At 55.3% G+C, this 23460-nt stretch overlaps 1 protein-coding gene across 2 annotated transcripts; it reads right to left on the bottom strand.

Moving 5' to 3' along the window:
- Nucleotides 1-371: 371 nt before the first annotated feature.
- LOC113995289 (aryl hydrocarbon receptor-like) lies at nucleotides 372-22689 on the bottom strand. Of its 2 annotated transcripts, none has more exons than XM_027735196.2 (11): nucleotides 22649-22689; nucleotides 22377-22564; nucleotides 10138-10244; nucleotides 6999-7088; nucleotides 5979-6102; nucleotides 5581-5711; nucleotides 4741-4943; nucleotides 4533-4642; nucleotides 3577-3718; nucleotides 1584-3177; nucleotides 372-622 (listed from the first exon to the last, which is right to left on the bottom strand). In XM_027735196.2, the coding sequence occupies exons 1-11, from the start codon at nucleotides 22687-22689 to the stop codon at nucleotides 467-469; spliced, it is 2886 nt and encodes a 961-aa protein (XP_027590997.1). In that variant the 3' UTR covers nucleotides 372-466. The 2 variants fall into 2 exon arrangements, with proteins under 2 accessions (XP_027590997.1, XP_039238711.1); XM_039382777.1 differs by having other exon boundaries at nucleotides 5997-6102.
- Between the last annotated feature and the right edge of the window lie 771 nt (nucleotides 22690-23460).

The raw sequence follows: 23460 nt of genomic DNA, 5'->3' as shown, positions 1-23460 counted from the left end.
CTGGCACAGGCACTGCCAGGGCCTAACAGACCATGGGAGACAAGCCACAGCCAGGGAAGCAACCTGGCTTTCCAGAAGTCTGGCAAAACACACCAAAAAAACACATTCAGGAGGTTGGATGGGTACGATGACACAGCAAGCGATAAATGAGATCCTCCAGCTGGCCAAGAGCCACTCAGCTCCTGAACAATGAGACCTGCATCACAGCCCAGCATGCTCCCAATGCCCTGGGAAATCTGTCCTCCAGCCCTGCTGCCTGCTACGGCCCCTCCCCAGGCCAGGGACCCCTCCACAAGAATGGCACATGGAGCAGGATGGTGGCAAGTTGATAAAAGGGCAAAGAAGCCCCAGCTGAGCCAAAGCAACCAACATCAAGAGCACTGGCAGCTGGGGAGGTTTGGTGTCTGCAACTTGAAGGCAGCTCCTTCCCCAGGGAATAGTCCTGCTTTGTCCATTCCAGTCTCTCCTAGAGACAGAAGTCCCCACTGGAGGCATGAGGGTGATCTGGCAGCACTTCTGCCCGGGGCTGAGGCTGGCAGGGGGGTGCCAGGCTTCCTCCCAGCACCGGGTGTTCTTCAGGGAGTCCCATGGGAGAGCTGGGCAAACCATGGCTGCTGTGGGTCTAGGAGAGAGAGAAAGCAGGGGTGAGGCCCTTTGCAGGGGTTTGTTAGCACTGGTCAGGCTGATCCCAAAGGGGGCTGGCAGGAGGGGGAGCAGGGCAGCCACCCCATGCCCATCCCAGCCTTCCCCCAGGGCCTCTCCTGCAAATGCTGACCCGTTGCTGGCACTGGTTTTCACCTACGGACCTGCCTGGGCAGGTATCCCAGCCCTGTGGATCACGGGAAACCACGAGCACTTCAGCTGCACCTGAAGCAGTGCCTGGTCCTGCACCTGCACTCCTGGCAAGCCAAAAACACGAGGTGGCCACCGAGCTCTAGAGATGTGTCAGGGCTGGTTCTACACACTCCCAGGTAGGGCCAGAGTGAAGCTCTTCAACAGAGCGAGAAGGTGCCTGGCATACGAATTGGAGGCGGTGTGGAATGGGAGGAGGTGTGGAATGGGAGGAGCTGAGGTGCAGGTGACACTCAGATCCAGTGCTGTGGTCCTGGCCTTGGGATGCTGGAGGGCTCAGCAGCAGCCAGGTGGGCTCTCCACAGGGGTTGTGCACAGGCCAGGGGATGCTTTCACAAAGGAAAGACCTGATGCTACAGAATATCATCTCACACGTGCTTTGTACCACCCATCACAGCTCACCAGTGCTTGGCTGGAACCACTCCTTATACAGAAACAGCAATTAAACAAACGATATGGAAATCAGAGTGAGGAATGGCCACCTGCGAACGAACTCACAGGCTGGTCTTTTGCTCTTCAACTCTTGGTGTAAAGAAAAGCCACTAAAACCTCCCTTTCTGGCCATGCAGTAGCTAGAGCAAGGCCATTTCCATGTACTCACCAGTCAGTGTGTGCCTCCCAGTGCCAAGGATCCTGGGCAATACCAGCACAGAAAACACTGAACCCCAGAGTGGAGACAGGCCCTTACCCTGTGCCTGCCCTCCTGGCTCAGAGCAGAGGTGTGCCCTTACCCTGTGCCTGCCCTCCTGGCTCAGAGCAGAGGTGTACGGCCCGCAGGAATTCAGGGTCTCCAGACGGCTGCCGATGTTCCTGAAGTGCCCTGCAGCTGAGCTCGGGAAAGGGTGCTGCGGCATGGAGGGAACAGGGCTCAGCTGCTTTTCGGGAATAAGCTGGTAGGAAGGGGGAAAAAAACTGGGGTACAGAGCCATCTCCTCCCGGGAGCCCCCGCTGCCTGTGGTTTCCACGCTGCATGATCCGTTCAGGTTGAAGTGCTGTGGCAGCAGGCCGGGCCCTGGACCCAGGCAGCCCTGGTGCTGGGAGGTGAAGTCTTGGGTGATGCCATAAAAACCAGGCTGAGCTGGAGACCCCAGAAGTGGGGAAACATAGTCCTGCCACGGGCTGGGGCTGCTGCTGCTGCTGCTGGGAAGGAGGTGTGGAGGGGAGTCGGGGCTGTGGCCACACAGCCCGTTCAGCAGTGAGTGACGGTGTTTTGGCCAGCCGGGGCGTCCCACGCGGTCCTGGCACTGGCTGGGCAGGGAGAAGGACCCGTGAGCATCCTCCTGGATGGGCTGCACGGCTGGATAGTCACCCTCAAGCCACCGAGCCCTGGGTGGCTCCTGCCTGCAGGGGGCTCCTGGGGGTGAGCTGGGGGCCTTGTCCCATGGGATGCCCTGCGCTGGCTGGAGGAAGCGGAGCAGAGCCTCCTCCCCAGCTGGTCTGCACTGTGAGCCAGAGCCATCCGACGGCCCTTCCCCCTCTGGCAGCAGCCCTGGCACAGCGTGGAGGGGCTGTTCCCACAGCTGGACAGGGAGCTGGCCCAGGGCAGGGCTGGGCTGCACCACGCCCTGTGGCAGGTCCTCACTCTCTGCGTGGGATAGAGTGTGGGATGGAGCAGGGGCTCCCCGTGGGCTTGGGGACAGGCCTGGCAGGGGACATGCCTGTTGCCCTCCCTCGTGCTTGTCCACTGGAGGGCTGTGGATGTAGGAGAGAATCTGGTTGCTGGCCAGGCTGTCTTTTAGGGATGGGGAGTGCTCTGGGTCCACATTGACCATCACCATCTTCTCATCCAGCAGCAGGAGCTCCAGGTCCTCTGCGTTCAACCCCAGCCCCTCCAGTGCACTGAAGAGCTCGTTGTTGGAACAGCTCTCGTCGCTCTTAATTGACAGTGAGTCCAAGGTGGCCAAGAGAGGGTCCTCCTGCTGCGAATCCAGCAGCTCCTCTTTGAGGCTGTTCCCCCTTGAAGAAACTGGAGCAGCACCCATACTCCAGGTATCCCTTCCTGCATCTGGCATGGACACGTCCTCGAGGTGGAAACTGCTGCTGCAGGAGGGGTTAGGAGTGGGAGCTGGGTGGGAGGCGTACACCGCCTTGTCCTGTCGCATCACAGCGCCCAGCAGAGAACTGGGGTCAACATCGTTCTTCTGGGAGCGCCCTCCAGGGCTGCAGGAGGTCTTCTTGGACTTGCTGGTTTTCCCTTTGCTCTGGAAATGATCAGGGAAGCCCAGGAGAGGGTATGCACTTTGGTATAGGAGTGCCTCTCCTGTGGCAAAGGTGAATGGAAGATGCATGGACCGTTTCCGAAGGTGCTCTCCTCCTTCTTCATCTCTGCAGGGCAGGAAGAGCAGACTGTGGCTTACACGTGCACAAATACACCACACAAAGTGCTTCTGCAATGGATAATTCTGGTCCCTGCAAGCCAAAGCCCCTTTACTACAACCAGCATGCATTTACATACAAATACACACACATTTTTATACACATACACATAAAACCCCACATCTGCAGCATAACCAAGCATCATCCCGTCCCTGAAGGGTGGCCTTGCAGAGGGGGACATGGCTGAACAGCATGACAGCACGGTATCCTATGGCTGCTCCTTTAAAAGGCACAAGAAGCAACGACAGATCCAACATCCTGCCCTGCTCGGGGCATCCCAGAGCCCACAGCGATGGAAACAGCCCGCCTGTCCCCCTCCCAGCCCGGGCTGCCCCCGCTGGCACGTACACGAGGGGTCTCTGGGTGACCACGATGTACTCGGGTTTGCCGTTCTTGTAGACGAGCCGAGCGTTGGCCTGCACCCACTTCCAGCGGTTCTCCTTCGTCAGCAGCCGGAACACCGTCAGCCCGCTCTCCCCCGTCTTCATCACTGCCAGGAGGAAGCACGTGTGCTGAGGGCTGCCACCACCTCACCAGAGGCACGGCTGCCTCTGGTGACACTGCCCTTTCCAGCCAGGATAAGCAGCTGGGGTCAGAGCAGGAGCATGGCTGGCACACACAGGGGACACCTGTGGCCAGCCAAATACCCCTCCCTGCACTCACAGGATCCCAGAATATGCTGAGCTGAAAGGGACCCACAAGGGTCATCAAGTCCAACCCTTTGTCCTGCACAGGCCCATCCCCAAGAGTCACACCCTGTGCCCCAGAGGATCATCCAAACCCTCCTGGAGCTCTGGCAGCCTTGGTGCTGTGCCCACTGCCCTGGGGAGCCTGGTCAGTGCCCAACCAGCCTCTGGGGGAAGAACCTTTGCCTGAGATCCAACCTGACCCTGCCCTGACACAACTTCAGGCCATTCCCTGGGTCCTGTCCCTGGTCCCCAAAGAGCAGAGCTCAGTCCCTGTCCCTCCTCTGCCCCTGCCCAGAAAGGTGGAACTGCACTGAGGTCTCCCCTCAGTCTCCTCTGCTCCACCTGAACACACCAAGTGCCCTCAGTGTCCTCCCACGGCTTCCCCTCCAGGCCCTTCACCATCTTTGTTGCCTCCTTTGGACAGTCTCTAAGAGCTTGATATCTCCACCCCAAGCTCCCTGCAGTGACAGGAGCCCCACAGCAAAGCATACAGTAAAGCATCCTACAGGGAAAGAGCCCCTGGGCTTGACACGGCAGCCAAGGGAGCTGCCCATGGTCCCAGCCCACTCCTCAGCACTAGGGGTGGGCACAAGTGGCCAGGGCAGGGCCTCTTACTCCTGACGTGGTTCTCGGCGCAGTACAGCGTGTCCGCGGCGTGCACGAACTGGTAGCCGGTGCCGCACATCCGCAGCTCCGCCTCCGTGTAGCCCAGGACGATCTTCCCCCTGCGGGGGACGGGGAACACACCCAGCTCACGGCTGTGCCGGGGGATGAAGCGCTGGGAGCCCACAGCACCACCCCTCGAACCAGCTCTGCTGCTTACTTGGCATCGCACGCCAAGGGGGTGAAGTCCAGCTTGTGCTTGGTCCTGAAGATCATGTTCTTGGTGCGGATCTGCAGGATGGACGGGGGCTGCAGCGGGGTGGAGATGGCGAAGAGAGCGAGCTGGGGGGGCAGTGCAGACCCGTCTTCGGACCTTTTGTTCTGCCCATGAAGGAATTTCAGCCTGCCTTGCAGGTTTAAAGCCTGGGAAGAGAAGAAAAGCTCAGTATCGTGCAGAGAAGCGGATGAAGAGAGAAGAGAGGGAGCAGAGCTGCACTGAAAGCAAGATGTGTGTCTGCAGAGTTGGTGTAAATAGAATCACTGAATTGTAGAATGGTTTGGTTTTGGAAGCACCTTAAGAATCATCTCATTCCAAGCCTCTGCCATGGGCTGGGACACCTTCCACTAGCCCCATCCAACCTGGCCTTGAACACTCTCAGCAGGGATGTGGCAGCCACAGCTTCTCTGGGCAACCTGTGCCAGGGCCTCACCACCCTTGTGACCTGTCCTTCCAAATCCAGTGCTCTGCAGCAGAGAGGAGGAGGGATGAACACCACCTACTCGGTTTAAAGACACATCTTTAACAGAAAAAACAAGTTAAACACATGGTGGAAAAGCACTTTTGTTCAGGATTCCTCTCCTGAGAGGAGAGGAACAAGACACACATGGAGAGGCTGCAGGTCCAGACCAAGCCTGTGGAAAACAGGGGAAGTCTCCTTGCTGAGACAAGCAGATACTGCACATGGTAGAAAGGTCTTCCAAGAGTAACTTGCTTCAGCAGCGATATGAACCCCTGGCGTGAGCCTGTCCCACCCTCCTGCTGTGGAGGGTCTGCACTCACCAGGAAGCCAGAGGAATTGTCCAGGAGGCAGCGAAAACGGCACACAAAGCTCCTTTCCAGGAAGGAGGAGTTTTCTGGGGGCAGCTGATCCGGCTTGTAGATCACAGTAGAAGAGCCAAGGCTTTTCCCCCCTGTGGAAGAGATGGACTGAGAGAAGATCAAGCAAGGATTCACCCCAGAGATGGCTGGAGATCCCTAGAAAGGGCTGGAGGTCCCCAGCGTTGGGCACTGCATCAGTTTGCAGTGATCACAGCAACAGAAACTCGGGAAAAGCCACAATGTTTGGATGAAGCCATGGCTTGAGCCACACAGACATAGGCAAGTAGCAAGCTCTGCTCCCACTGTGTACCTGGGGAGCCACACATCTCATGCCAACTAGGATGCCAACCTACATTTACCTCCTGGGGAAGGCTCACCCTCGGGAGCGTGTGGTGGGTTGAGGGCCCAGTGGAGGTTGCGCCTGAATTCCGGCTGGTCCTCGGTGTGGATGAGCTCGAAGACACTCTGGTGCATGACATCTGTCTGGAGGGAAAACGCAACCTGTGAGCTCTGCAGCCTGTCCCTGGGTGCCAGTTTTCATGTCCCACCTGGAAACAGCCCGTCAGGGCCCCAGCTGGCCAAACAAGGCCTTCCACCAACACTGATGCCGGTGGGAATAGAGAGCACACCTGGCTCTAAGGACCCCTTGCCCACGTTGGGCCTGACCTCCCTCCCAGTCCTAAAGAGCCAATACAGCTTCCCTGTTACACTCTCACCCCTGTAACATGATGTCTTTCAAAATCCTAAAGCTGACTTATGGGATAAGATGAAAACATGGTTTGGGAACAAAACAGCAGCAAAGCCACCTTATCCCTACACTATTCCCAAAAGAATAAGGCTCTGGGACCTGCTCCCTTTGCTCAGGTGGACAGTCCTCATCTACCCTAGATGCTGGGGATAGCCAGCTGTGTGGGAGCAACACCAAACCACAGCAACTGAGGGACTGCAGGTAAGTCCCACTTCCCTGTAAACCTGATCTAGTGCCTTCCAGGTTACCGGGGTGCCCAAGATAACCAGAAAGCATTGGAGCCTTATGGGATTTACCAGCGGCCACCAGGGGAGTGGGTGCCCAAAACAAACTGGGCAGGGAACCCCAGACGTCTCACCATGGCCATGAAACCTCATGGCCCATCAACATGGCTGGTGGACCAAAGAAGTCCATCTGTGGGCCAAAGAAGTCCTTTGGCACCTATCAGTGACCACGTCTGGCAATACGGGGTCCAAATTCACAAGACCAAGGAAAAGCCCCAAACAGCCCCCTGAGACCCCGTGACCCCTGCAGAGCCTCTTCCTGGCAGGGAACTTGGGGCTCTTCTCCACCACCAAGGAAAACTCGACTCTGCAAACCTACCACAGCGAGCCAGAGGAGTCCCACTGACCTGATGAAATCCCAGATAGTCCTGAATCGTATGCGAGGAGTAAAATATCAGCCCTTCTGATGTCACCACCAGCACGAAGCCATTCAGTGCCTGTGGGAGAGAGGAGACATACCTGTCACACTCACATCACTCTTGCCCAGCAGGACACTGGTCACCCCAGTCCTGGCTGGCCCCAGCTGGCAGGGAGCTGAGCCACCACAGACAGCACCTTCTGGGTTTCCCTGAGGTCATGCAGCTCTTCCGTACAGGTGCCCGAGCGTATCCCAATCCAAACTGATGGAAAACTTTGCTTCCATCCTGGGAGCATTCACTCAGACTCAGCTTTGGAGGACATTTACACTCATCCTATGTGAAGAGCAAATAAAAATCTCTGACCCGCTTGCAGAACAGGAGTGGACACCATCAAGAACTGGTCCATTCTGGTGGAAATGAGCCCTTCCAACAACCCGGAATCAAACCAGCGTTTCATGTTGGTTGCATTAGTGCTGTGTCTACCCAGGTGGCTCTGCTCTCATAGGTCCCACCTTTCTCATGGCCCAGGAGGGTCTTGGCAGCCGTGGGTGGCTGCATGAGGCTGGAAAAGCCAGGGGATGTTCAGGGGAGAGCAAACCCACCACAGTGGTGCCAGCATTGGCTGGGCATTCCCTGCTGCTGCTTGTGGATGGGGATACTGGTTTGGGAGAAACCTACCCAGTCCTGGCCTCGTCTGCATCCCTCCTGTCCTCCTCAGGTGCCAGAGGAGTGGCCTGAAGAAGGACCATGGAGTGCAAAGAGCAAGGCCAAGGAAGGTGTTGTCTCCCCTGCCCTCTCCCTCCCCGAGGTGGCCAACCCAGTGTTGAGAGAGCCTCAACCAGTGGAAATGGAAAAGGTTTTTGAAACTGCAGCAAAACCATCTGATTTCTGAAATGCCAATTTCTTTTTAAGCAGGAGGGAGGACAGGCCGAGTCTTTGCACCTGGAGAAGACTACAAGGGGCAGAGGAGCTTCCCTACCAGTTTGGGAGTGCAGCTGCTGTCCCAGGGGGCATGGCTTTTCATCCCTGCTCTCTGGCACCAGGCAGGAGCTGACAGGCAGAAGACCACTGCTGACACAGGCACTGGCAGGATCCAGGGAAGCATCCTTAAGTGCTGCAGGCACAGCACCAACCTTTGCAAGTCTCTGTGGCACAGAGCCCAGTGCTTTGAAGACCTCGTCATCCCCCTGCCAGGGCAGAGAGCAGGCCCACAGGAGTCCTCCCTGAGCCCAAGTGATAGAAATCACTGTGACTCAGTTTCCCCAACTCTGAAACGATCCTGACAGACATCCAGTTTAAACCTTCAAGCCCACAGCGCTGCCTAAGAGCAAAGGTCATGAAAACCCATGAAAATCACTGGTTTACCTCCCCAGAAGCCAAAGAGCTTTCACTGCCCTGACAGCACCCCGTGGCCACCCCTCCCTAAGGGCAACAGGTCCCCGTGGGGACACACTGCCAGCAGGGAGCAGGAGCCCTCTGCAAGGCAGGGTCTTGCATGTGGACCCCAGAAGCCCCAGAGCCAAAACCATCCTGTACCGCTAACCTGGCAGGGAAGCCACAGTAGCCAGCCCTGGCTGCTTCCTCCACTCCATAATGCACAGACATCAGGATTAATTAGGGTCTGGCGTGTAGGCTCAGCCAAGTCCAGCTATTGTTGCTGCCAACTCCTGTTTCATTGTCAAGGTCGGTGTTTCTCCCCCCTCTCCTTCCCTTTATTCCGGGCACAAATGCTCTCTCTATTTACTGGGGTTGATCTCAGTGTGTGGGAATCTGCTGCAGAGGTTAATTAGTGCTGCCAAATGCACTTTAACCCTTTGAGCAATTTCAGAGGAGGAGAAGGGAAGAATCAGAGTGGACCAAGAGACAAAGGAACTTTGGACATCAGAGGTGATGGATTGGATGGAAGTAGGTTTATAAACACGTAGGAGCATCTCCTTGGGGCATGAAGGCAGATTCAGAGCCCCTGCCACATCCAGAATCCCACTGACAGACCCCTGGGAGAGCCAAACCTACACCCAGAGCTTTTAATGCCCAGCTTGGTACCTCTAAAAGGATGGCATCCAGCTCTGGGAGGAGTTACTGAGCAGGAATCAACCCCCAGCAAGCCCTGCTGAGAAGTTTTGTTACATCCTGAGGGAAAACCCTCAGTTTTTTGGTTGTTAACTAGCCTGGCTTTAGCACTTCTCTCCCTAGACATGGAGATCCTGGCTCCTCAGCTCTTCAGCAGGACAGTAATTACAATTCCTGCTGAGTGAGCATTTGGAGGGGAGCTGGGGCTGCCCAGCATGCTTGTCCCATGCTGGAGGCCAGCCAGGCAGGGGTCAGAGCTGCAGCCTGTGCCCGGGTGCCAGGCGGGGAGGGGAGACCTGTGTCCTTGCAGGACCTTGCACTGCCAGAGCCTGACCTCCTCCTATTCACCGCGCACAGTTTGGAGACAGAAGGTCATCTCCTGCATCTCTGAATAAACCATGGAAGCAGCAGGCTCAGCCAACCATGCTGCAGCATCCCCAGCCTTGTCTCCAGCATCACCAAGGGAGCTCTGGCAGAGCTCCTGGGATACACCCTGGGACTGTGGGCTGAGCACACAATCAGCACCTGTCTACGTACTGAGTGGCATCACTGCCGCAAAATCAGGAAAGACTCCCATGACATTTTCTTCCCTGTTTTCACCAGTGTTTGCACAACATGCTCGAGTCAGGACCAGTGTGCCCATGCTGAAAACAGCACTCAAACACCCTGGCTCCCACATAACACCTATGGCACATTTACACATGAGAGTGAAGAAACAGAGATGAATCTCTGTGCTCAGAAATCCAGCACTGCTTCTACCAAGATGTTTCCTACATGTGGACAATTTACAGATGCAAATTTTCTCCAGGAACGATGGGAAAAGCAGGAGAGCAGCAACACAGTTTCTTCCCCAGGGACCTGAGGAGGTCTTACACCTCTGCTCAGTCACAAGCACAGAGAGCTACACCACACAGAACCACGGCTTCACCACAACACCTGCCACCGGCAACAGAACAGCCTGCTTTTAGGGCAAAACTCAAACGAGCTGGAAAAGGGCCAAGAGGAAAATCCCTTGAAGGTATTTGCAAGAGAGAGGTGGCCAGTGAGGAGCACTAACCTGTAGGAGCAGCTCTCCCTCCGGCACGGCTGCCGAGGCTGGAGCGGGTCTGTTGCCGCAGTCTCCATCCCTCTCCGCCTCTTTGGCACCGCCATTCTTCAGAGCCACTGCACGAAGGAAAGGGAAGGGACATCAGTGCTGCAGGAGCACACACAACCCACCATCATGAACATCTCAAAAGTGGACCTGGCTGCAAAGCTGGACAATGCTGTGCCAGGGGAAGCCACCATGGAGTCACAGCCCTTTGCTTCGCCCCTCAAAGAGCCGATTTTAACAGGACATTTTCCCCAGTACCTTGAACTGTTTTGGTTTGTTTGTTTGGTTTTTTTCCATTCTTTTTTCCCTCCTGGAACTTTAATGACCTACAAGTAATAAGCAGTTAAAGCCGGGGATCCTTAAAGCAGGTAGGCATCAGAGTCATAAAATCACGGAATTGTTGAAGTTGGAAAAGACAGCCAAGATCATCCAGTCCATCCGTTCCCCCAGCACTGCCAAGTCCACCACTAACCCATGTCCCCAGGTGCCAATCCACAAGTCTTTTGAACATTTCTAGGGATATTTCCTGGGCAGCCTGTGCCAATGCCTGACCACCCTTTCAGTTAAGAAATTTTTCCTAACATTCAGTCTAAACCTCCCCTGGCACAGCTGGAGGCCGTTCCCTCTCCTCCTGTCCCTTGTTCCCTGGGAGCAGAGCCCGACCCCCCTGGCTCCCCTCTTTTGTCAGGGAGTTGCAGAGCCAGAAGTTCCCCCCTGAGCCTCCTTTTCTCCAGGTTGAGCCCCCCCAGCTCCCTCAGCCACTGGGCTCATGTCCAGCCACTGTCACCAGCACCCCAGCTCCTTTTCCAGTTTTCCAGTCGCTCTGCCCCAAGCCCGGAGCTCTGCAGGACCAACAGCAGCAAAAGCCTGCCCTCCACTCTTCCAGGATGAGGAATGTGCCATTTTGAAGGATGTAGCTCAGTCAATGATGTCTTGTTACAGTTCAGCAGCACAGTGAGTTTATTCAACCAAATTAAGGCAAGTCACAGCTCACAGTGGGAGAAAAACAACACGGAAAACACATGGATACAAACACAGACATCCGAGATCTAATAGTGGTCGATGCACAATCCATATGGATGAGGAAATCTGTCACTCAGTTTAACTAAAAGATGTGTCTGCAAATTTTGCTCTGTGCTCCCCAAGAGGACAAATCCTGAGGATATTTTAGGGTGGATAATATTAAAAGCCTGCGCATGACAGGCCTGTCCAGGAGACAGAGGAAGCTGCAGGAAAGCTGGGAAGCTTCTTGCCAGCACCATGAGGACAGAGGACAGCATTTGCCTGCTGCTAAACCAGCTGCTCCCCCTGGAATGTGGAAGGAAAGGTGTGAGGCACCAGCTGCAGCACCACTGCAGCCTGCCAGTGCTCAGAGAGGGTAAGAGCTCTTTTGGATTTGCCTTTCCCAGCTCCCGTGCTACACGTGCCACAGAGCTGACAGGCTCAGATGCAACGGGAACAAGTGGACCCTGGAAGCAATTTAATGGCCCAAAAAGCTGTCACGGGGAGCAAAGCTGTGAGCAGAGACTGAGCAGCGACTCAGAAGGCAACAGCCACCGGCACATAAACAAAACCAGGCTCTGTAACACTCGGCTCACCCTGTGCTTTGCCAAAGCAGCTGCCGCAAATCAGCTCCTCCATCCGCGTGGAGCAGGTCCCGAAGGACTCGGGTGCTGCAAAAGGCAGATGTTCCAGCTGCATCTCAGCCTTCCAGGACCACCAGGGGCACCCATGAGAGAAAGGGTGGTTCAGTCTCCACTGTGGAGCCCCCCCATGCAACAGCATTTCTCTGCTGGGAAGGCAAGCACGTGGCAAAGGCACATGGCCCCCTCGTCCACTGCCAGGGCTCCCCTTGCATCCCAAAGCCCTCCACACCCTCAGTAGGCACTGGCTCGCAGGGGGGTGGGAATAAGGAGGGATGCTGTGGTCTGCAGAGCCTCACCAGTACACACCTCAGGCTTTGGGGACAAAATGTTCTTCCACCAGGCACAGGACCATCCCAAAGATCGACTCAGCTCCATAACCAAAGGCAAAGCATGTCCCAGCTCTAACATTACGAGAAAAACACCTGATAGGGCAGCAAACCCCCTGCTTCTGGAAATTCCCCTCGAGCTCAGCCTGCCCAGATGATGTCAGGAGCTGTGTGGACACGGATGGGCCGACACCAGGGTTGAGGTGTTTGTCCACCCACGGGTCGGTCCTGAGCGTGGCCTCGCTCTGTCTCACCCCAAATGCCATCCCACCACGAGGGACCATCCGGGGTCCCCTGCCCAGGCTGGAGCCCAACACAAACCCCAGGCAGGGACAGGCCATGGGGCAGAGCAGCACGAGAGCAGAGGGCCACAACGGTCCTGTGGTGTGGATGGAGCAGGTTTGTGCCAGCGCCCTTCCGGCTTTTCCGATCGCTGGGAGCAAAATGTAGGAGTTATGAATTATTAAAGGTCTCCAGTCCTCCTCTGCGAGCTCCCAGCCTGCTGTGCCAGAGGTGTGAGATAAAAATAAACCTGGCTGACAGGAGAGCAGCTAAAGGGTGCTGCCCTCTGCTCAGGGGTCTGGTTTAATGGTTTGATATTACCTCTGCAAAAGGAAATCTTAACTCCGACGGCTAAAAATAAGACTTTGCTATCAGCACCTGGGCTCTGGGGTAAAAGCAGAGGAGAGCCTGTTGTTCTCAGTACAGATTCCTGCCATCAAACCCAACCTGCTCCTGCAAACGGGATCGAACCACTGGGGCGTGAGGGCTGCTCTCGTATAAACCACAGTTCCCATGGGGGTTTCCCTGCCGACTTCACCAAACAGCGCCTTTTCCACCGAGTCACCCAAGGAACCCCAAAGACGACCTGCTCCTGGGTGTGGCCACCCCCGGCTGGCCTCCTGCCCGGTGTGCCCCGGCTTTGTCTGCCCATAAATAGCCCCTCGCAGCCCCTCGGGTCAGCAATTCAGCAGAACTGTCACAGCACATCAGGCTGACGGGGCGGAGAGGAGCCGGGGAACCGCCGCCACATCCTCCCCCCACCCGGAGAGCAGGGACCGGGAAAGGTGCCCTCCCGGCACAGCACTCACGCAGGGCAGCGAGACGAGGGGCAACCTCTGCCCTCGCTGCGCAATTTTCAGCGGAAAAAAAAATAAAAAGAAGGGGAGAGAAAAAAAAAAAAAAAAGGAGAGAAGTGGCCTTTGCTGGGCTCCCTCTGGCCACCGGCATCGCCTTTGCTGCTGGAAGGAGAAAGGTGAGGAGAGACAAGTCGGTCACCTGAAAGCAGCAAGGCTTGCGCAATTTTCTTGCTATTTCTTCCAAGAAAAAGAAAATACAGCTTCTGCCAGGCCCTGCAGGCTATTTTGCCACAAAAAGCCTTTTAGCTGAGAGGAAGAAATTCTCTCCCTGCCCAGTCCCATCTCCGAGGAACAAACTCCCTGCCCGATGTGCCTCCCCAGGGGAGGAGGATGCTCCCTGCCCCTGGTCATCCTCACACACAGGTGCCCACGGTGCTCACCAGGACTCTGCTGCCTGGCCCGCTGCTGTCACCCCCAGGAAATGGAGGGCTGGGGGGGCCAAGGAGGTGGCTTTCCTCCCTCCACCTCCAGGTGCTTCCCTCGGCACTCAGCCTGGGAAGCTGTTTCACGTGGTGCTGAAGGGACACCTCACTGCCTACCAGGTTTGCCAGTGAACTCCTGAACCTGCCAGGGCTTTGCAGACCTGAGAAATCTCTGCACCACCAAGCGGGAATTAACATTTTTGAGAGGATATCTCCCAGCCCCCCTTCCCTCCACAGGGCAAAAGCTCCCGGTGGGGGCAGTTTCACATCGTCTGCTGACTGCAGAGGAGGAAAACAACACAACTCGATCCCAAACCTGCCCCAGGTGTCAATGCAGGAGTAGCAGGAGCAGGAAACCAAACTAATTCACTGCTCTTCAAGGGCTGCAGGCAAGGGCTGGGCCGTCTGCACGGCCACTGTTAGTGGGAGCAGGCCTTGGGGAGGGGAGAGAGAAGGATTTTGGTAATAGTGCTCCCTGCAAGCCCCAGTGTGTATCAGTCACTCTCAGGGAGAAGGAGAGATTGAATATTACATTAATTGCCTTTTTGTGGCAATTCCCTGAAAAGCTGGTCTTCCACTCATGGGAGTATAGACCTTACCACGAGGGACCTCCAGATTCCCACCCACCCCTCCAGCTTTGAGATGCTCACAGGCAGAGGGACCTGCAGCTCTGCTGCTCAGTACAGCCCCTCAAAATTGTTTTCCTGCACTTTATTGCAAAGAAGAAAGAAAATATTGGAAATTCAGAAAAAAACCCCAACAACCAACCACTCAGCGTTTTGGGTTTCTTTTGAATAAACTGAGGTTGTTTCATGTTTAAGAATCACTTAAAGGAAAACGTGGTGTTGCCCCAGCCAGAGCAACATTTTCCTTTAAAACGGACAGGGCTTGGAGCAACCTAGTCTAGTGAAACGTGTCCCTGCCCATGGCAGTGGGGTAAAACAAAATAAGCTTTTAAGGTCCCTTCCAACCCAAACTATTCTATGATTCTGTGATGCAAAGGGATCAAAATTTGGCCCAAATGCCTTCTTGGTTGCCACGCTCAACCCAGTCTCCTCCCCGCCTCAGTTGGTTTCTCATCAGAGCTGTACAAAGCCCATTTTCTAGCAACTGGAAACTACTTCTTGACTTTCCATTTGCTTATTCCTAATGGATACTACGGTTTTACTTAACTTAATACCTGCCACAGCTCCCTGTTGACACAAATTTCATTAAACAGATGAATTATTTATCCCTGCCTGAACGGTGTGGATACACCACCCTCTGCGAACACGCACAGTGAATAATGGATGGCCTCTTATCAGATCTAATTGCACTTTTAGAAGCAAGGAGGCCTTAACCACGTGTGGCTTTTTGTTGTGTCACCAAAGGCACTTGGGTCTCAAAGGGAGAGGCACGTGCAGAAGTTTAAACAAGGACAAAGATGACAAGGACCTGCCAGGCTTTCCCTTCCTCCTGCAGCATCAGCAGCGGTTTGAACTCTTCTGCTCCCACTGCTCATCCCTCAGGAGCTTTAGGTGTCCACCACAGAACGGTTTGGGTTGGAAAGGACCTTAAACACCATCTGGTTCCAGCCCCCCACACCATGGACAGGGACACCTTCCACTAGACCAGGAAGGATCAGCCCAGCCCAACACCCTAACCAGGAGTTTCTTCCCAGCTCTGCTCCCGTGCTTTCCTTTGAGGGAGCCTTGAGACACCCCGGCAGCCACTGAGGTGGCAGTGAACCCCAGGGACCCCCAAGAGCTCCCTACCAGCGACTCTTATGAGAGCCAGGGAAAAATACTTGGCAAGGAAAGCGCACAGCAGGAAAACTGCTTACCTAAGGGAAGTCACAAGACTTTTCCAGCTTAAATTGCTCCTCCAAGGCCAGCTCATTACCTAGGCAATTAAGAGAGCAGGGTGATCACAGGACCAGGCTTTATTTTCTTAAACCATCCCTTAGGCTTCACTGCTACAGCTCTGCAGTGCTTGGCTGAACAGCTCAGAAGGAAGGAGAGCAGACAAAGTGAACAAGGTTAGTTAGTCCCACACATCCCATCTCAAGGCCTCACCCCTAAGCAGAGGTTCCAGGGGCACAGTTATACAGTCTGTAATAATGATATAATTAAAAACACTTTTCCAGTCTGACCCAACTGCAGCTTAGGCACTTTTTGGGCTGTCACAGCTCCAGCAATGACAGTCTGGATTCATATCAGTGTTTTGAGGGTGAAGCTCAGCCCTGAGGCTGCACATTGATGCTACAGCAGCCACCTAAGATTTTAAGAGGACTCAGGGAAAATCCCCAAGCCCTCAATATCCACAGGAGCGTCATCTTTTAAAAATGCGTGGGCGAGGCAAACTGCCTGAGTTTTGGATACACGACCTTAACCTTCCATATAAAACGTGCTCACGCCGAGCTCAGAACCACGCGCGGCCCAGGACGACGGCTACATCTGATCCACGATCACAGGCTGTGCAGCTGGTAGTCCACCTGGAGCCAAAAATTTCCAAGGTCTCAGCACATGCCAGGGTGTTTTCCTCCTCTCCTCCCAGCCAGCAATGCATCTGAGCTGCCCAGAGGCCGCTGGCAAGCCGAGCAATCCAGGCAGGATGCTGCTCATGGGCAGAGGTGCATCTGCATCTCTGAGGATTTCCAGGCAGAATTAGCCCAGTGCTGGCTGGCAGCAAGGCTCACAGTGGGGTTCAAACATGCACCTCCTGGCACCATGGACTGACCTTTTCCTACTGCTCTTCCTACAGTTTATACACCCCAGAGCTGACTGAGAGCATCCAGAGAAATCCCATGAAATGAAGGCTGCAAGTCAATTGCTGAATGTCGGTGCCACATGACTTGTGACAGGTACAGGGCCCCCGGGGGACACCCAGCTGGACACCCAGGGGCAAGTGAGTGCTCTCACACACCAGAAGGGCCAGGCTTGCTGTAGGGTGGGAGGCGCAGCTTGGACACCCTTCCCAGCACGCTGCAGGAACAAACTGCGAGAGACACTTCTCCAAACTGAGCCCTTGCCCGTTTTGACATCTGCCAATTGACCTCCCACCAGGAGTTTAAGTGGCCCAAGCAACACAGATGGCACCCGACAGCCACATGACAAGGTGCCTCGGAGGCATCTTCCTTTTTGGCTAACAAATCCCCACTCAGAGAGAGACAGCAAACCTTCCCCTGCAGCATCTCTCCTTCTTCTCTCCCCCTTTCCAGAAGGTGAGGGAGGCAGAAGAGACAGGGACCGCTCCTCCATCAGCCACCAGTGCTTGCTGGGCCCTGGCACCAAGGGGAGGAACGGGGAGGGATTAGAGGGGAGCAGCCGCCAGGCACCGCCGGGATAAGATGCTGGTACATGGCTGGAATGACATGTTGTGCTGTGCCGGGATAAGATGCTGGCACACGGCTGGAATGACATGCTGTGCCGGGATAAGATGCTGGTTCATGGCTGGAATGACATGCTGTGCTGTGCTGGGATAAGATGCTGGTTCATGGCTGGAATGACATGCTGTGCCGTGCTGGGATAAGATGCTGGTACATGGCTGGAATGACATGCTGTGCCGTGCTGGGATAAGATGCTGGCACACGGCTGGAATGACGTGCTGTGCCGTGCTGGGATAAGATGCTGGTACATGGCTGGAATGACATGCTGTGCCGTGCTGGGATAAGATGCTGGTACATGGCTGGAATGATGTGCTGTGCCATGCAGACCCCAGAGTGGGGGCACGGGCCACCAACAGGGTGGGGACTCGGGGTAGGGGAGAGAGAGGGGAGGATGGCAGGAGTGGGGCTGTTTGGTGGCTTGGCTTTGCTGCACCGCCCCAAGGACAGTCCTCAGCATTATGGGGGACAGAGGAGGGGTCCCCGGGCTCGAGGCAGACGCAGATCCCTCAGCTCTGGGCAGCCGCAGCCCTGCGGCACAGCCCCAACCTCCACCAAACTCCACATGGTAAAAGAGCCTCCTGCAGAGCAGGGAGGAAGGGTAAGGGGGCAAGTGACAATTAAAAATGTTTGTTCACCAAGGGGGGAAGGAAATAAGACACTTGGGGGGACTGTTGTAGAGGAAGAGACCTGGATAGGAAAGGAGAAGTCAACCAGCACTGATGGAAGCCAACCTCAGCTCCCCCCGGTCCAGGCTAATGGTGCTGGGTTATGGACAGTGCTGCCTTAGCAGCAGGATGGGACGTGGGATGAGCTGGAGCACTGGCCAGGAGTGGTTCACCTCTCTGGCAGGACACGTTTCCCAGTGTCTCCATCCCTCCCATGGCCCTGCACCTAAGCTCCCAGCAGCAGAAAGCCTTGGGATTGCAAACTCAGGCAATGGGGCCTGGGAAAGGCACCTGGGAATTTCACGGAGAGCAGCAGTGCTGCTCCATCACAAGAGAAGCCTATCCCATCCTGACGTGGATCAGGAGGCTCCAGGAGGAGACCACAGCCAAGTTCCCTCCTTTCCCAGAGATGCTGAACACACATGGCAAACACCGGGCACTGAACTGCTCCCTGCTCTGTTACCCTGGAAAGATCATGCACAAAAGTTGAACAGAATTAGTAGACAAACACACACATGGATGCTCTTGTCCTTTGCACTTCCAAAGACCTGCAGAAAGCCACCACTTGGCATCAGGGTGGCAGTAGGAGCACAGCAGACACACCAGCCCAGTACTCAGCCTGAGGAAAGGATTGTTTTGATAAATAAAGACGGTGTTTCATGATCTCTAAACCACTCCAAAGATTAAACAACAGAACACTGAGCAGCCTTAAATCCTCTGATTCCTGCCATAGAACTTCAGGCATTTAGTTGTGCCCCCAGACAGGCAGAGAGGCAACAGGGGCAGCATCACTTAAGGCCATATGAAGTATAAAAATCCTCATGCCCAAAGGCAAAATGTGTCTTTTTAACAAATCAAAGACCTCCTGGTAAAATCTCACTGAAACAATGTTCAAAACTCCACTGTTCAGATAAAGGCACATGGAGGTGCTTCCTGCACACAGCATCTCAGCCACCTCTGACGGCTGAACAGCAGGTTCACTGCTGGAAAAGCAAAATAAGAAGGACATGGAGCTGTTGGAGTGAGTCTAGAGTGAGCCACCAAAATGCTCTGATGGCTCGAGCCCCTCTGCTCTGGATCCAGGCTGGAGGAGCTGGGGGTGTTCAGCCTGGAAAAGAGAAGATTCCAGGGAGACCTGAGAGCCCCTTCCAGTGCCTAAAGGGGCTCCAGGAGAGCTGGAGAGGGACTTGGGACAAGGGCCTGGAGTGAGAGGACAAGGGGGAATGGATTCCCACTGCCAGAGGGCAGGGTTAGATGGGATATTGGGAAGAAATTCTTCCCTGGAAGGGTAGTGAGCCCTGGCACAGGTTGCCCAGAGAAGCTGTGGCTGCCCCTGGATCCCTGGAAGCATCCAAGGCCAGGCTGGATGGGGCTTGGAGCAGCCTGGGCTAGTGGAAGGTGTCCCTGCCCATGGCAGGGGGTTGGAATGAGGTGGGCTTTAAAACTAAAATATTCTAGGATTAAAAATGCAGGTATGTGTCTAAGGAGAGCTGTGGAGCTCTGCCTTTTGAGGAATTTATCACATGGCCAGAAGGTGACCAAGAGCCTGAAAAAAAAACCAAGAGGAGCTCCCAAAGATTTTACCAGTGACCAAGATCTACAGCCCACCTGCTTTTAATCACTTAAGCCTATACAAACTTCCCCAAGATGCTGAAATAAAATTAAAACCAATCAATTAATAATTAATAAATCAATAATTATTTATTTATTCCGGCTGGAGAAACGGCGGCTGGCATAACCCTGCTGGGTGAATTGCTGTCAGAGGTCATGGGCAACACCTGAGACCTGCTTCAGATGTTTCTCCTCACAATCCATGGCAGCACACCCCAGTTCCCATCCTTGCTTTCCCATGGTCTGCTTTCAGGGAGCGCTCAAGACACACTGGAGTGAGGGACATGAGGGCTCCTCCTCCTCACTCCCTGCTCCATTCCAGGGTTTACACAGCCTGTTTCTGAGCTGCCTCCTACCATGCTGGCTGCTCCCAATAAACACAGAAAGCCCCCAAACCACTGGTGTTTTCTGATCTGATCTCACCCAGGACTTGTGCAGCTACAGCTGTCTCCTCGGGATCCCATTTTACACTTCCAGGGATGCTGAGCAGGACTTGGAGCACATGAGCCTTCCCGGCCTCCAGGTGCCCCTCCTAACCCTGCTCCCTGACAGACCAAGGGAAAAAATAACCTAAACATGTAGATAGCCGAGAAGGAAAAAGGAGAGGAAGGAATAAAGAGAGTATTTTGAACAGGAGCCTTCCTAAGGTGAACTTTATCTCAGCTCCAGCACAGCCACACCACTCCAGCATTCACTCCAAAAGGAATAAAGTCACTTAAAATCATTCAGTTTTGTCGATGAGCTTGCCCAGGGCTCCTCTGCAGGATTTTTTTTTAGTTATTATTTTGTTTTAAAGCACCAGGAGAGACTCAACTAGGTCTGCAATCACTATTTGCCTCTAAAAGGATGAGGCTTTCCTCCTTCCCTCCCTCCCCTGAATTACAGTGACCTGCCTCAAAGCAGAAAGGAGCGGGCACCATCCGTCCCACAGCCTCAGGCAGTCGGGAAGTTGGAGCCATGAGATCAAGCCAGATGGAATGAGGGGGGGGGGGGAAGAAAAAATGAGAGAGAATCTCAGAGCAGTAAATTTCAACCAGTCACCCACGGTGTCAGGGATGTGGGAATGTCAAGCCCCAGGACACACAGCCCTAGCAGGATGTTTGTGGAGCAGCAGGACCATGTTCCCAGGGATGCTCGCCCTTCCCTGGCTGAGCTGGGGCAGCATCCCAGTACAATCTGCCTGGAAAGGATGATAAACCCCAAAACAGCTCCTGGTGTGGCACTTCCAAAGTCATGAAGTCCCAGCCCACAGGGCGGGAGCCTTCAAAACAGCGGGACCGACTGTCCTCTGCCTCAGAGCATCCTCACAGACAGCATTCCAAATCCTTTCCAGGGCAAAACCAGCACGGAAAACACAGCCAGTACAGCCCAACAGACTGACCTAATGCTCCAAGGCAAACAACTCTCCCTGGCCATTCCTTTTCCAGCTCACCTGCTGGTCAATCCTTCAAGCGCAGTTTAAAGAACGGAAAAAGGGGGGGGAAAGGAAGTATTGAATATATTCAGTGATTTGGAGTTAAACTGGGAAATTGTGGTGTTTCTGTGGCCACATGCAGCATTCTCAAGGCACTGCTACTTCATCAGGAAAACCCAGGGATGCCTCAATGCCATCCTGTGGGCTCCTAGTAATTACAATTACAGTGCAGTGGAATGGCTCCCAAAAATCAAAGGTTCCCAGATAAACTGTAACCACATCACAGGGAATTATTACTCACTGTCAGCACACCAAGTCTACCCTAACAGAGGGGGAAAAGTCACTTGCATGGGGAAACTTCCCAACTGGGTAGCACCAGGCTCAGCCACAGTCCAGGGCCACGGGAACTCTCCAGCCTAAACCGGAATGTTCTACTTCAGCAGAACTCATGAACAAAATCAGCTTCATCTCTCCAGATCCCTCCGATCCCAAATGAGTGCCTGGCACAATGCAACCGGGGCTGGGCAGCTGGAGAGGGCACAGCGAGGAGATGAGGGGTCAGAAAGGGGGGAAAAGCAATTCCAGGGGAAAGAAACCAAAATTCTGGAGGGAAAAAGATGAAATTCTAGCGGGGGAAAGCACAAAATATTCGGGGGAGGGGAACAAAATTCTAAGGGGTGATTCTAAGACACAAAATTCCTGAGAGGGGAGGGAAGACACAAAATTGGAAGGGGGAAAAAGACCACCAAAATTTGAGAGGGGGGGGGGAAAATAAATTCGGGGGGGGGGGGGGGTAACCCCAAAATTCAAGGGGGAAAATAAAAAAGAAAATTTGAAGGGGAGGGGAAAAAAAAATCAAACCCAAAATTCAAGTGGGGGAATTCACAAAAAATCGAGGCAGGTGGGGGAAATCCACAAATTTCGAGGAGGGAAGAAAAAACCAAACCAACAAAAATTCGAGGAGGGTAGAGACATAAAAATTTGAGAGGGAAAAACCCATAAGGTGTGTGGGGGAAAAGGAAAAAAAAAATTGAGGGAGGAAAAAAACCCCTCAAAATTCAAGGGTAAAACCACACAAAATTCTAGGAGGTAAAGAAAACAAAAAAGACAACAAATTCAAAATTCGGGATTCTGGGGGGATGGTTCCAGAGGGGATGGGGCAGCGGGGGGACACACCGCTCAGTTCCAGAGGGGATGGGGCAGCGGGGATGGAGCAGGAGGGGGACACACCGCTCAGTTCCAGAGGGGATGGGGCAGCGGGGGGACACACCGCTCAGTTCCAGAGGGGATGGAGCAGGAGGGGGACACACCGCTCAGTTCCAGAGGGGATGGGGCAGGAGGGGGACACACCGCTCAGTTCCAGAGGGGATGGGGCAGGGGGGGACACACCGCTCAGTTCCAGAGGGGATGGGACACACCGCTCAGTTCCAGAGGGGATGGAGCAGGAGGGGGACACCGCTCAGTTCCAGAGGGGATCCAGAGGGGGATGGGGCAGGAGGGGGACACACCGCTCAGTTCCAGAGGGGATGGAGCAGGGGGGGACGCACCGCTCATTTCAGAGGGGATCCCGAGGGGGAATCGCGATTCCCGGGGGGAAGCCGTCCGTCCCTTACCGCCGAAGAAGCTCCTGGCGCGCAGGAAGCCGGCGCTGAGGCGAAGCACCGAGAGCTTGTCCAGCCCGGCCACCACGTCGGGCGGGAAGGGCAGGAGCCCCGCCAGCCGCTCCAGCTCCCGGTTCAGCCGCTCCCGGTGCCGCTTGGACGGGTTGGAGCTGCCGCCTTCGGCCGCGCCCGGCCGCGTCCTGCCGGGGGGCACAGCCGCGTTACGGGAGCGGGGACACCCGGGCCCTCGCCCCCCTCAGCCCCGGCCCCTCGCCCACACTCACGGCCGCGGCAGCGGCTTCCTCCGCCTGCGCCCCGCGTACATGGCCCGGCCGGCAGCGCCCGGCGCCGCTCCCTCGGGGAGAGCCGGCGGGAATGGGAATGGGAACGGGAACGGGAGCGGGAACGGCCCGCCCTCGGGGAGGGGAGGGGCCGGGGGGATCGGGGCGGGATGCGGAGGGGGGACCTTGGCTGTGGAGGAGCGGGATTTGGGGTCTGAAGGGGGAGTGGGAACTGCGGGGGTGAGGGGGGATATGGGGCGGCGATGGGTGAGGGGGATTTGGGGTCTGAAGGGGGGATTTGGGGTCTGAAGGGGGAGTGGGGGGGGAGCAGGGGGGTGATGGCTGAGCGGAGTGTGGGGGGATGAGGGGGTGTAGGGGGGTTGATGGGTTTGGACGGGGTTGAAGGGGGATTGGAAGGTGGGGGGCTGATGGGTGAGGGGGGATGTAGAGGGACTGATGGTGGTGGAGGAGGGTTGAAGGGGGATTTGGGGTCTGAAGGTGGAGTGGGAACTGCAGGGGTGAGGGGGGATATGAGGGGATGATGGGTGAGGGCGATGTGGGGGGATGAGGGGGATGTAGGGGGATTGATGGGGATGGAGGGGGTTGAAGGGGGATTTGGGTTCGGAAGGAGGATTGGAAAGTGGGGGAGTAAGAGGCTGATGGGTGAAGGGGGATATAGAGCGGGGTGGATGGTGGTGGATGTGGTTGAAGTGGTATTTGGGGCCTGAAGGGGGAGTGGGAGGTGGGGGGAATAGGGGGTGATGAGGGATGTGGGGGGATGATGGGTGGGGGTGATGTACGGGGATCGATGGTGG

Source organism: Pipra filicauda, unplaced genomic scaffold (assembly GCF_003945595.2).
Source record: "Pipra filicauda isolate LSUMZ 115617 unplaced genomic scaffold, ASM394559v2 scaffold282_size1924045_pilon, whole genome shotgun sequence".
In the NCBI taxonomy this organism is placed as follows: Eukaryota; Metazoa; Chordata; class Aves; order Passeriformes; family Pipridae; genus Pipra; species Pipra filicauda.
Note: the sequence above shows the minus strand (reverse complement) of the source record. Positions and strands in the feature narration are given on the sequence as shown.

What these genes read in the sequence shown, in the direction of transcription:
- LOC113995289 (XM_027735196.2), bottom strand. Translation starts at nt 22,689, where the DNA reads ATGTACGCGGGGCGCAGGCGGAGGAAGCCGCTGCCGCGGCC. An exon ending in CGCCAGGAGCTTCTTCGGCG is followed by an intron (nt 10,245 to 22,376) that starts GTAAGGGACGGA and finishes TCCTTCGTGCAG; the next exon opens with TGGCTCTGAAGAATGGCGGT. An exon ending in CCCTTGGCGTGCGATGCCAA is followed by an intron (nt 4,643 to 4,740) that starts GTAAGCAGCAGA and finishes CGTCCCCCGCAG; the next exon opens with GGGGAAGATCGTCCTGGGCT.